This window comes from Chrysemys picta, chromosome 2 (assembly GCF_011386835.1).
Source record: "Chrysemys picta bellii isolate R12L10 chromosome 2, ASM1138683v2, whole genome shotgun sequence".
In the NCBI taxonomy this organism is placed as follows: Eukaryota; Metazoa; Chordata; order Testudines; family Emydidae; genus Chrysemys; species Chrysemys picta.
In genome coordinates, this window is record NC_088792.1 from 209,918,125 (window position 1) to 209,932,230 (window position 14,106).

General features: G+C 43.2%; 1 protein-coding gene across 4 annotated transcripts in view; it reads left to right on the forward strand.

The window, feature by feature from the left end:
• Window positions 1-5,253: 5,253 nt before the first annotated feature.
• The window catches only part of MIB1 (MIB E3 ubiquitin protein ligase 1), a 127,100-nt gene continuing 118,247 nt past the window's right edge, over window positions 5,254-14,106 (forward strand). For all 4 annotated transcript variants that reach the window (XR_006175525.2, XR_006175526.2, XM_008178664.4 and 1 more), the window contains exons 1-2: window positions 5,254-5,888; window positions 13,341-13,512. Coding sequence is in view for 2 of the 4 variants with exons in the window: in XM_008178664.4 (XP_008176886.1) it covers window positions 5,660-5,888; window positions 13,341-13,512 (401 nt within the window). In the remaining 2 variants the exon portion in view is untranslated. The remainder of the gene's footprint in view (window positions 5,889-13,340; window positions 13,513-14,106) is intronic.

Sequence of the window (14,106 nt, forward strand, 5' to 3'; positions counted from 1 at the left end):
GAGATTTGGGATCCAAAGAGGGAGGTCATGTGCTTCTTGCAGATCCTGGGGAATCAGTGACATTTGGGGGCTGCCACTGAACCTGCCTCCACAGGCGGAACCCTGGAGAGCTTGTCCCCTGCAGTTTTTCCAGAAGTGTTTTTACTCCCCACATAATAGTGACTAGTGTGTGCCATCTACTGGGTGTAATCTGAACTGTTCAACTAACTACCAAAGAGGATTGTGCTCTAGTTACAGTAAGAACTGGTGGTTATGGAGCAGGAGGATCTGAATTCTATCCCCAAAGTCACTGTGGCTATAATATGTAGAAATGTGTCAACCATAAAGTTCTAGGTGGTCACAAACTTTGTGGTGGCCACAATATAGTTACTAATTAATTGGATTAAAAAAATATTTTTTTAGACTCGTCCATGACATTATTTATTCTGTATACTTGTGTGTCACTTAATATATAAGTATTAAAAAGTTACCTGCCCCCTAGAGCTTACTATCTTAATTGGAAAGGTGACATATCAACAAATGATCAACAAACTATGGTGTTTGGTGTAGCTTTAAGAAGACTCAACAGAGGAAGGGGAAGGGAATAGTTTTTGGGAGAACATTTTTTTTTAAACTGATCACTTAGTAGTTCTGTTTCATATTTTTCTTTCTTTGATACAGCTAGAGGATAGATCATTAGAATAGAGATTAGTAATAGAATGCTAACCAAAATAAGTGAATTTTGAGGAGGGATTTGAAGGTTCCTTGGCTCACTGAGAGATGGGGGCTATTTAAGGATCTGACTTGGAAAAAAAGAAGGGAAAAGTGGGGGCACAGCCAGACATGAAAATTAAATAAAAGAGAAAAAGAGCAAAGATGTGAGCGGGGCGGAGGTGTACATAGGACCTTGAATATAAAGATGAAAAATCTGAATTGGATGCAACAAGAAACAGAAAGTGACTGAAGTGACACTTTCATAGATATTTGAAAATCAGCATTTTGTTTAGTGTGGGAAGAGAGGCAATGAAGCCATAAGGGAGTAGGTTGAAGAGGCCCTTATTCTATTTCCAGTTAAAAGTATTGACTCCTGCTTTTCACAGGACAAGCACATTGGAATGGTTTCAGTTGTCTCATAATTGGTCCCTTAAATGAAATTGAGCCCTGCTCTCCTGTCCCAGTCCAAGTGCATGGTCGATTGGTGAAATGGGGAGGGCAGGGCTGCCCTTGGGACTTACAAATGAGAGCGAGCCCAAATGCAAGGGAAAGTCCAGAACTTAGAGTCTAGAGAGAGGGTTAGAGTTCAGAAACAGAGCTGGGCTGAGAGCTTCAGGGAGCAGATGCCCCTGAAGAAGGTAGTGGTGAGAGTTCCCTAGTTGAGCAGTGGAGCCAAATCAGGCTGGTGAAAGCAGAAGGCAGTCAAGAGGTCATCTATAAACTTCCCCAGGCCAGAGAGCCATGCCAGAGAGGGCAGAAGGCTGAGAGCAGCAGAGAGAACTGCCTGCTAGCTCTCTCAGCCAGCGAGATGAAGCTAGAGATCCCGAGGGGCTGAAGGGTGAGGGATAATGATGAGATCGGGATGAGCCTGCTAATGTCTCCTGGCAAGAACTAGCACCAATCCTGAGAATGAAGCAGGGCATAGATGCACCCCAGCTAGCGGGGCTGGGGTGAGATGTGGTGAGAGATGCAGCACTGCATCTGAGAGTCTAGGTGGAGTGAGATACTGGGACTGTACCAGAGAGCTGGGGCATGGTGAGAAATGGCAGAGCTGTATTTGGTTTGTTTTTAGACTGTTGGGCCTTGAATGTAGTGTTTAGATTTTGCTGGGAAATTGTGGACTATGGTTGTGGGACGCTTGTAATTAACCTATCAATGGGTTATTTGTTTGGAAAGCTTGTATGGAGTTACTGGGGCCTCTGGAAGAGGGAAATAGAGGCTGGGGCTGCTGGTAGGGTCACCCTGAGGCCATGAGGGGGCACCCTGTAAGCCACTGCCCTGTGACTGGTCTCTATCTAGGTGTGTTCTCCTGTTCTCAGGATCATTAAGACATCATCATGCTTGTTACCTCTCAGGGCTCTTTCCTCACACAGCTTCTACACCTGTCATATCTAACTATGTGTTATGGATAGCTCATTCCTTGAAACCATAATTTGTCCATATTTTTTGCAGCTTAATCTTGTTAACCCAAGAATTGTATTAAAAACAAAACATCCCACCACATCAGTTTTTTGTTAACACGAGTGTTCATCTTTTCAGGACCAAGATTTGGAAGGGACACTATGTATTTAAAAGCATTGAACTCCTCTCACTCAGGCACAAGGAAGACCTCCTCAACCATTTTAGCCAAAGGGTAATAAAAAGTATGTGCTTTAGATCATCCTCAGCAAGAAACACCAGCTGTACATTTGCTGATAATGAATATCTAAAAAGTAGAATGGATGAGAAGAGAAAATTATGACCCTAGAGCTATCAATGGATCCTCATAAAATCAAAGACCCACAGTTGGAAAGAGAAAATGTTCTGGTAATTTGCCATTCACAACTCTTATGAATTTGTGTACCATTCTGGCTGAATGGCTGCAAAATGCCCCATACTAACGTAATAAGCTCAGTACAAGCAAAATTCACTCTCAGCATAAAGACATCCAAGCAGTTTAAGAATGACACAACTTCCTGGCATGATACGTGTTAATCTTTTGAGGCTTCCACTGCAGAAGTGGAAATCAAACTCTGTGGTAGGGAATGGATGCACAGGGGGCACATTTTCATATTAAAGAAGCTATTCCTTATGAGCAAATATTTTGGAGTCTTAGTATGTGGAGGAAACAGTGACTAATGGGATCAATGCTATAGTTGTTTAGAAGTTTTGTGTCACTACTGTGCTATACTGTGAGAAAGCTGTATGCAAGAAAAGTCAGGAAATGTTTTCATGAGCTCTTCTACTGCTGGCGTGTAAAGGAAGTACAGAAAGGGAAATAATAACCTAGTTATGAGGGAAGCACAGCTACCTTTTAGCAGTTATTTTTCTCTTCTGACTAATCACTTCTCTTTCAAATCCTGCCTAGGATGCTTAATACTCAGCATAGCACATCCTTGTGAGGACAGATAAGAACAATGAGAGAACATCATTCAGTCTTTTTTTAGTTATACCTTTGGTCAATCACAATATGATTTCTTATTAGAACAGAAGGGGAAAAATTATTTAAGATGGATAAACATCAATTTGGCATGTGTGGAATTAACCCAAGAATAATCTTTAGAGTGAAATATGTGTGTGTGTAGATTAATTAAGAGCCATATTCTAGATCTTTGCGCAAAGTCTGGGTTTTGGGCAGGGGAACTTCATGGGGAGCCAGAGTTGGGTGAGGATACATACTCCTTTTCCCCTCAGTGTCTGAACCATTAGCATAGCTACTATGATAGCTTCTGGGCTGCAGTAGTGCCTGCTGCATCCCCACCTACCTTGGGGCTTACAGAGGCACTAGCTCCATTGCCTTCTCTGTCCTGCCACTCCTCCAACACACACACAACTCCACCTTCTGCACTGCTGTAGAGCTAGATCTCCATAGTGAGCATGGAATATGTAGAATACTATCAGACCACACCTCAGTCTACTTTGACTGCATAATGGAACTGCAGGGATCCATTGCCTTTAGAGATTTGGCCCTAAATATGCATGGAAATTCTGATAAGTGTTCAACATTAAGGCTGTGGTGAAGTGTTCCTGCTATTTGGAAGCACGGTGTCCTATGCCAAACAAAGCAAGTGAACTTGTTATCTAGTGGATTGTCATGCTTTTCGTTGCCTATTAGACTTGTCATAAAATGTGATTAAAAAAATGGATCTGCCAAGCTCATGAAATGTAAACATTTTCTGAGCTTGTAATCAAGCAGATGTGAAAAAATTAATCTTTGCATAGTGATGATCTCATATAATCTTAATCTTTTCTCTATTTTAATCTTGCTTTGAACATGAGTTTCATGGTATGGAGGCAAATGTGAGATCAAAGCCATTAAATGTCTGGAAGAAACCCTCACAAGGAGGAAGCAAGATGTTTTGTATTTCTGACCCCAGTATTGTGATACAAATAGCTACACAAAAGGCAATTCCTATATTTGCATGCTGTGATATTAAAGGAGAGTGGGTCTTCATAGCCTTCTACATTTCCTTAATGGAGTTTGTCAACCTCATCCAATTAAATCTGTAGTTCCCAAGCCCCTAATTCTGATGTATCTACACTTGACTCTCTCTATCCCCAGCATTCCTTACATTACATCTTGCACAGGTGTCTTCTCCTTTTCTGTGCCTCTCTCTCAAAGCTATTATTTCTCTTTCTGTCTTTGCAGTTCTTTCGCCTTATTTTTTTGCAGCTCCCTCTCTGTTCTCTTTTACCTTCTTTCCCTCACTTCCATTCACCTCTGATCTCTCCCCTTATTTCATTTTCCTGGTTTCACTCTGCTTTTTCTCTCTCTCAAAGCATAGTTGACAACACGTGAACATTTTTGCCAGGAACAGCCCTTCGTAATAAGCAGGATTCTGTTGCCATTAAACATCCCCCCTCCCCTCCAGCCAGTGGATAGGTTGGTGGGCATGTTGAGGAATTTTAGGTTATTTTATTTTTAGAAGGTGAGAATCAAATTGCCCCAGGCAGTTGGCTGATTTGAAAAATCATCCCTTGAAAATAATGTTGTTCCCTTCCACAGCTCACCATTCTCCCCCCATGGTTTCCCTATCCTCCCAGTACAGTGACATTTACTTGCAGGGACAGTATATGCTTTCCTCTTGACTGTGTCCTACCCTCTTCCCTGCTTCTTCCTCCAGTGCCCAGATCTACAATGCCTTCCATGCCCTGGCTGAAATGAGTATAGCTGTAGAGGCAGATGCTGGCAAGGTGGAAGCTGGCTGCCATGGTCCCAAAACCATGTGATTCCTCTTCTAAGAAAATGCGGGGAAGCTTAAAAATATGCAGCAGCAGCCAGCAGGGGTGTGCATGGCACCACTATCATTACATATGTGTACTGGCTAGAGGCCCCGCTTTGGGAACGAGGCCTTTTACTACCCGCAGCACAGAAAAGCTCCACAGAGAGCAGTGGATGATACTGCATCAAAGGCGTTGGGGTGGTGCCCATCCTACCAATATATTGGAGCCAGCGTGGTCCATACGCCCGCAACGCCGTGTGCAATGCTCGACTCCTCTCCCTAGGTGGCGCTGATGAGCGTCCCGCTCCTGCGTGGCACCATTCTCCTTTCATGCACAGGGGCCTCAGATGCGCATGCGCCACGAGGGGAAGGGGGCAGCGCATGCGCCGTGTGTGTTCCTGGCCAGAGGATGAGGCGGCGATGGTGGTCTCACGATCTCCCCGCCCCCCGGGTCCCGGTCGCCGAGGTGCCCGGATGTAGTGGATGAGGCAGCGTCAGGCTCGCTCCTGCCCCCGGGACGTGTAGGCGGCTGGCGAGCGCCCCGAGCCGGGAGCGCCCAGTGCGGGGAGGGAGAGCCGGAGCCTACGCGAGCCGCATCCTCCCCCCGCCGCCTTGCCGAGCGACCGGCCAGCTGCCCCGGCCAAGCCGAGAGGCCCCGCTGCCCTCCCCCAGTGCAGCCCCCGCGGAGACGCCCCCCGTGGCCGGGCCTCCCGCCGGGCCCCCGCGTCCTTCCCCCGGGCCCGTGCGCGAGGGGCGGCCCCGTCATGAGCAGCGCCCGGAACAACCGCGTGATGGTGGAGGGGGTCGGGGCCCGGGTGGTGCGGGGCCCGGACTGGAAGTGGGGGAAGCAGGACGGCGGCGAGGGCCACGTGGGCACCGTGCGCAGCTTCGAGAGCCCGGAGGAGGTGGTGGTGGTTTGGGACAACGGCACCGCGGCCAATTACCGCTGCTCCGGGGCCTACGACCTGCGCATCCTGGACAGCGCGCCCACCGGTAAGGGCGCCGGGGGGGGGGGGGGACGGGACGCTCCCTTCTATCTCGCCCCACTTGGCAGGGGGCAAGAGGGGCTGGGGTCATCGGCGAGAGCGGGGGTGCTGTGGACTGGACCAGTGGTTTCATCCTCTTCAGGGTCCGAAATCCTCCCACTGGAGTTGATGGGATGAACTTCGGCCGCGGCGCGTTGTAGGCTGGCTCTCGCTGTAGGGGAAGTAGTCTGGACGTCTCTGTTGTGGACTTTTAAATCTTGATTAGATAAAGGATTAGTAAATGGACAATAGGGAACAGTTCTGCGGGATTGGGTGGGGTTGGAGGGAGACGGTGGGGACCCGAGTTTTCTTTCATCTTTACTTTTTATTCTAAAAATATCTCTCAAACTGGTTCAGTCACTTTGTATTGAGGGCAGCAAGATGTCTGGCAGCAGCTCTTTGTTAGAGCTAAGCACATAATCTAATTTAAAACATATTTTACTTACCCTACATTTCTACTATGGAAACGACCATAGCATGTTAACACTCAAGTACCTTTTAAAAACTTATTATTTGAAATTTGGATTCACTCAGCTTGGACAATGAGTATAGAGCTGTTGGTTTAACTCTCATGTTCTCTTGTACTGACACTATGCGGCAATTTTGGTGGTGTACATACTGCAGGGAATGTTCAGGCTAACACAAACCAAAACCCCTGTTTTAATTGAAACTTTCAGAAAAAGGAAAATCCCAGTGGCCTTAGCTTTTTTTATTTTTTTTTAATTAAAACTTGGGCATAAGCTTACTGGACAGGATTGGTTCAGAGGAAGGATTATTAGTCAGATTTATTGGAATTCCTAGTGTTTTCCTCTTCATTTCATGTCTTATATTTGCATTTTGCCTTGAGAAAATGAGTGGGAGGAGGCCATCTTTCATTCTGCCAAGGGCCCAAATTATATATACAAAGAAATGATATAGAAAGCTTGTGATGTTTGTTAATTTCTTTAGCAGACTTCATAAGATACAGAAACACAGAACTTACTTAAATGTATTGTTAATACAGATGTGCAATAGAGAGAGAACTTTGGTCATATTGAACACTTGAGATGGATACCCATGATTCTAAATGTGGAACTGTTCTTTTCTACATGTCCTTTTGGTATGGTAGGATTGGACTGGGTATTCAGGAGGGATATGGTTTAAAAACGTAAGCTGAAAATCTTTTAGGAATTGTTACAGAAACAATAGGGAAAGAGTGTGTGTGTGTGTGTGTTTCAGTCTTGGATCCTGATTTTGCAAATGTTTGTTTGTGCTTACCTTCATTCACAGGGAATGGTCTTACTGAAATCAGTGGGCCTGCTCCTGCTTAAAATTAAGCATTTGCATATGTGTCTGCAGGATTGGCACCTTGAATGGCCCAATGTGTAGATTTCAAAGGAATATTGTCAACTTGAAATGTATCTGAAAGTTCTTAGCTACTGTAGTTGCAAGTGACTGTGGAAGTTTTCACCACTTTTGTTGTTGTTGCTGTTTTTCAGTTTTTGTATTTTTGACATAACTTGTGGATAGTATTAGTTTGTCTCATGTATTAGCCTGATGACAGCATTCTCATGTACTTGTTTGGGAAAAGCTCATATGTTCGCTTCTCTCCAGGCTCCACATGAAGGTGTTTGCCATAAAAGAGGAGTAGAGTTGTTTCTGAGTTTTAGGCTAATGGGTGTCTCCTCTTCATAGAATACCTGCATGGAACCAAGGGGTAGCTGGAGTTGGGATTGAGTGGTAAATCTCTTCTTCATGCCACAGTTCCCTGGGGTGTGGAAGCAATAGGAATTTGGGAAGAAGGGGAAGCAGCAGGGAGGTAGTATAGTCTAATGGCTAGGACACAGCATTAGGATTCTGGACCTTTAGGTTCTAATTTTGTGACTGACCTGCTGTGTGACCTTGGGTAACTCATGACACCTCTCTGCTGGCTTCTTGTCTTATGTAGATTAAACTCTCTCTCACTGTGTGATTGTCTGTTGTCTAGCATAAGGGGGCCTTGATCTCAGTTGTGGCCTCTAAGTACTACTGTAATATAAACAATAGCAAGAAATTGTGGGGGGATGTTAGAATTTGGAAATCAGTACCTCAGTACTGTTAGAGGGGCAAGTGAGAAGGAATCCACAAAGGGATGTGTGCACCCAAACATGTTTGTTGTTGGTTTTGGGTCTGCTCACTGTCCCTTACTGAAAAGACCATTATAAACATCAGCAAAGGAACAGAAAAACCTTCCTTTCAAATAAATAAATAAATAAATAAAGGTGGGGTCGGAGGGCAGAGGGAAGGGATGGGAAAGGAGGGGGGGGGGAGAACCCAAGCAGGACATATTGTTTGAATGGGACTGTATCAGAAACTGGATATTTTTTAAATTTTAAGAAAATTTGAGTTGACAGTGTCTCTAAGGTTATGTCTTCAGTGCAGAATTCAATCAAGTGTAGATAATTTGAGTTAACTCCTCTCAGGTTAGCCTACTTCCAGTGAGAGCACCGTACTTTGAAATAAGTTGAACTACACAAAGTGATTGTGTTAGCACCTGATGTATTGTGCCAACTTGAGCATTAACCTGTACCCCCTGGCAGGCCAGCCAACTGAGGTTAAGAGCACTGCCATACTTGAGTTAAGGGCTGTTGTGTACAGACAGGGTTCAAGTTAATTCTGCAGTAAAGCAAGCCCAAAATATGTTTCATATGTTTCTGGAGATATACAAATAGCTCTGATGTTTTATTATAATATATAATAAAATTAACCCATTTTACACTCCATCATTACTACCAGGATAATATACCAATGAAATAAGTGCATTACAGCTAGATAAATAACCAGAAATCATGGAATGATATTTTTATTCTTCTCAAAATATTGAAATTCATTTTGATTAATGCATAGTGACCTTGAAATGAAATTGCTTGTCATGTAATTCTTTGGGATACACTGTTAAAGTACTATTTATAAAATAAAAATTCAATTGGTTTTCAAATAACTACAAGTGCGCTAGCTCAATTTTATAATCATTCCTTGTTTTGAATACCTAATGAAAGGAATTCTCAGTATAATACACACTGTGGATTTGTTTCCACTGTTGGAACTTTCTGGTTTTTCTACCAGATTGCCACGAAATCTATGGACTTTGCTATAGAATGTATATGGAATGTATAATCAATTCTATTGATTGAAGTGCTTGAAGCCAAAATCTGTTCCTACTGTCAAACATAAAGAAACGTGAGGCCTGTAAACAGATTTAGACTTCCAAAATAGTGTATTTTCCAAAAATGTGTTTAGTTATATATAAAAAACTGAATTTAATAATTTGATTTCATTACTCACAGGCCTGTGCACTTGTCAAAATACATTTTGTAGGCACATAGCAATTGACAGGTGCTGTTTGTATTTAAAAATTACTTCTTTTAAATGTTTGTAGTAGTAGTTGTAGACTGTAATCACTATTGCAAGGTTATATTAATGCTTCATAAGTATCAAATCTTGTAATTCCCTAGCATTTCTGCAACTGTCTTGGTTAAAATGAAAATTGTCCTGCTGGATCTTGGGGAAAAATGAGGCTTTTATCTCTTAATTAGCAATCTTACTCCAGACCAGAGTAACATTGCTTACTAAAACTCAGTGTTGTCTGAAGATTGTTCAGTGACTTCTGAAATGAAGTTCTTACTCCATATCTAGAGGTACTGGCTAGACCAGGAGCAGGCAAACTTTTTGGCCCGAGGGCCGCATCAGGATTCATAAATTGTATGGAGGGCTGTTTAGGGGAGGGGGTCATGGCCACAGCCCCCCCTCCTATCTGCCCCCCCCCGGGACTCCTGCCCCATCCAACCCCCCCGTTCCCTGATGGCCCCTCTGGGACCCCTGCCCCATCCACACACACCCCAACCCCCGCCGCCCCATCCAACCCCTTCTCTCATTCCTGACTGTCCCCCCGGGACCCCTGCCCCATCCAACCACCCCTTCTCCCTGTCCCTGACTGCCCCCGGAACCCCTGCCCCTGACTGCACCCTGCTGCCCCATCCAACCCCCGCCTTTCCTGACTACCCCCGGGACCCCTGCCCCCATTCAACCCACTGTTTCCCCTCCGACCACCATCCACACTCCCGCCCCCTGACCACCACCCCGAACTCCCCTGCCCTCTATCCAGACCCTTCCCCCGCCCCACTCCCTGCCCCCTTACCGCACTGCCTGGAGCGCTGGTGGCGCTACAGCCACGCCGCCCGGCTGGAGCTGGGCCACGCTGCCGCCACCACGCAGCACAGAGCATCGGGTCAGGCCGGGCTCTGCAGCTGTGCTGCCCCAGGAGCTCACAGTCCTGCCACCCAGAGCATTGCGGCGGAGCGAGCTAGCTGAGGCCGCGGGCGAGGGGGAACAGTGGGGGGTGGGGGAGAGGAGCGGGGGCCGGGCTGGACGGTCCCGCGGGCTGTAGTTTGCCCACCCCTGGGCTAGACACTTCCATTTCAGAGATGAGCTACATTGGTGAGGCAGTTTTGGGAAACATGCTCTTGCTGTATGTGTGTACTTCTTTGTTTTATGGATAAATAGAAATGGAGGCCCCAGTCTTGACATCTGTATGGGCAGACTTTATGCCATCAGTGGGTTTCGTGTGTTGGTATACCGTCTGATTGTAACCATTAGGTGTTCAAATGGCAAAGAACAAATCTGTGCCTCAACTTTGTTTCATAGGAAGCATTTTTGTGTTAGCTGTATTTCCGATCATAGTGATATTTCACTGTCATATTGTATACTTGTTTAAATTTTACAGGTTTGCTATTTAGCACAGTTTTCTTCCACAAATATGTTTGTGTTAAACAAAAAAGGAACAGGAAACGTACATAAATCTCAAGTACAAAAATCTCAAAACCATTTTCAGAAATTTTTTAATGCTAATATAAGGCAAGATTTAACCCAAAAATATCACCGACTAATCTGTGGTCTGTCAAAGTTATAAAGTGAGTTTCTGCTTCCCTCTTGTGAATATGCACATGGTTAATACAAATAATTTATTGGATTAAAATGTCAGACTCTTCATTAAAAATATCTAATTTGAAGAGTCATGTTCCACATTTATTTACATCTGTCTTAATAGTTAAGTCCTGCCTTAAATATTTTATAATTTCAGTTGTTGAAACTTTATTTTCATTTAAGTGAACAATAAAACATGTTTTATATTGATCTAGTAACAGCTTGATTCAATCAAAGAGAAAAATTGTGGATTGCCAAGATATTTGAGATGCATCAGAACACCATGTGTTTTGGTTATATTTCTTCTGTATTAACTTTGACCAGATGAATGCTGATGATAATGTAAACAAACATGTATAGAATTACTAAAACAGTGGGGTTTTTAAAAGCGAATCTCCCTCCCCCCCCCCATTTGCTGCAGAATCACCTTGATTTTTTTTTTTTTTTAGTCTTGTCTCTTTATCTCCCTGTCTGAATCGCTTCTCCTTGGTAGTGCTGATTAGTATCTTGCATGGTGTGGAGGTGGGGTGCATATTACCCCCAACTTTTCTAGAGTAGTCATTTGTAGCCCAACTTTAATTAAAAATGACAAATTCCTCTGCCCCCCCCCACCCCACAACTTTCCCACGGCATATAAATTGGTCGCCTCTTGGTGATCATTATTTCAACTTTCAGTATTGCACTAAACAAGATGCAATCTTGAATGTGGAGGGAGTTACTGAATCAGGGATGTAAAAAGGAAGAGGAAATAGTGTCTGAAGAGAGGATGATTTTTAGATCAACCAAGGAATTTACGGAAAATAACTTATTTTTTTTCCTCATTGTTTAAAGTCCCTCTGAGGTAGGCCCTGGGTTGATATAAGAGGCAGAATAGTAAGTGGTTAGAGATGTTGCAGACTTTACAAGCAAAAAGGAGTCACTTTTATTCACTTTGTCTAATTGGCAGTGTCACTCCGTTAAGACCTCAAAGCAGGAAATAAGGAGTTTGGTGCCTTTGAGTCATTTTTACAATTTAGTGTGGTAAAAATGACATGCCTCCAATACCTGGATGTACAAGGGGGTCCTCAGAAGGCAGCCCTATGGCTGTTTTCCACTGTTCCTGGGCTGGGGGAATCTTCACACACAAGCTTAGATGTTTACCATATATCTTTATAGTCAAAGACAGATAAAAGATGGGGTGAGAAGATATTTGTCTCGGAGCAATGGCCAGATGGGAAGGCAGTTCTCTTCCTCCCCTTTGCGGTCCCCCTCCTCCATGCTGTTGGTAAAAGGAGTACTGATTCCTACCACTGTGGCCACTTTGCACGAGTTTTCCATCTTTCAAATCAGTATATAGCTAGTAGGTGGCTGATAAATTTGAAGCCCTCACTCCCAAACCACTGTTCCTTCTGGACAAGAGAAGGAACCTTTTATTTATGTGGTCTGTTTCCTCTCTAATATCAGAGATGCCTAGCTGTCTTAAGGCTAGGTAACTGGGGGGGGATTCTCCGCTACGCTAACCCTCCTCTAGCATCCATTTTTGCATTGTCCTGATCACTGAATAGCACCACTGCTTATCGCTTTTGGTGCTCGTAACATTCCTAAACATTAGCAGAGTAAAGCTGACTTGATTCTTGTCCATTTCACTGCTGTTCACAGGGTTCTGAACAGCAGCAGTGACAGCTTTTAGGCTTGCTTGGTTCTTACTCTGCTATAGCTTGGAAAAGCTATGAGCATATGGAGAGGCTTTGGGGCTGTCTTTTGGCAGATTTAGGAAACAATGCTCCAGCGGTTTACATGTGATTCAGGTTTGGCAAGATACCTTAATAACCAAAAGAGCTAGACACTTAATTTTTTTAAAATCAAAGCATAGATTCTATTGAAATAATGGCAGTTGTCCATGAGAGCTTCCTACTGGTCATGGGCAAGTACATTTTTCAAACTGTGGTTTAAAATATAGATGGACAGAATTTAAGCTCCTTTGTTGTCCTACGGATGTTAAATATAAATCAGACTAAAGCATCAACTGTTAGATCCTTAACATAAACTGTGTCATTGCGCAATAGTTGTTACAGTTCCTTATTGATCCATTGATAGAGAATTAACCTGACAGTTAAAACTCCCCAGGAGATTAGTATTTTTGATGGGGATTTCTGACAATTTAATCTCTAGAAGTTAAAGGAAACTTCATTATCTTTCCTCTTAGAATATCTGAATTGAGTATATAGCTGGGAAAAAAAGAAATGTGGTCTGCAATATATATTTAATTGTTGAGAAGGGAAGGACCCAGGGACTAGCAACCAGAAAGATGAAGGATAGTCCCCAAACCTCTTCCCTCATCCATAATTCCTTGATTGGCATAGGCTAATATGGTTGCCCCTACTGAACCCTACTTGCTCAAGTATTCTTTGATAAACATTTAACTTAATTTTGGATGGCAATAAAGAACTAAATAGTATTTTTTTTAAATCATACTGGTGTCACATTCTTGTTTTCACAGGTATCAAGCATGATGGAACTATGTGTGATACTTGTCGACAGCAACCAATCATTGGCATCAGATGGAAATGTGCTGAATGCACAAATTATGATTTATGCACAGTCTGTTATCATGGGGACAAACATCACCTGAGGCATCGTTTTTATAGAATAACCACACCAGGAAGTGAAAGGTAAAATGTGTGTTTTTTCCTGAGTTTAAATAGAGGAAGTAACTTATTGTAGATAAATAGTTTTTCTAACTGCTAATTTGGTTACTATAAGTTTAGCGATATAAAGTATTTGCTCAAGACACAGATTCTGTTCTCGATTCTGCCACTGATTTATTTTGCAACCTTAGACAAGTCACCTAACCTCTCTGTCATGCTTTCTCTCTGTAAAATGGGAATATGGTACATGCCCTTTGTTAAATGCTTTGAGAATTACAATTAAAATCATTATGTAGGTGCTGAGTATTATGGTGTCTCAAACTCAGTATTTCTTTTTTCCTTACAGCATTCTGTACTGTTACTGTGTCAGAGTCCTAATTCACTAGCTCTACTTCTGTTTGTGATAAGGAAAGAGGGCAGAACAATGTATTTCTTCTTGAAAAAAAAGTTTCATATACAAGTAATGTCAATGAAAAGTCATCATTCTTTCTGTGAAAGATTGAGACTGCTTTTCATATATTTTCTGAAACAAATACACATTAAGTATAGTGTTTTTCATACCTAAACTTTTACATAGCAGGTATACATTTGGGGAGACATGAAATTGGAGCTTCCAGA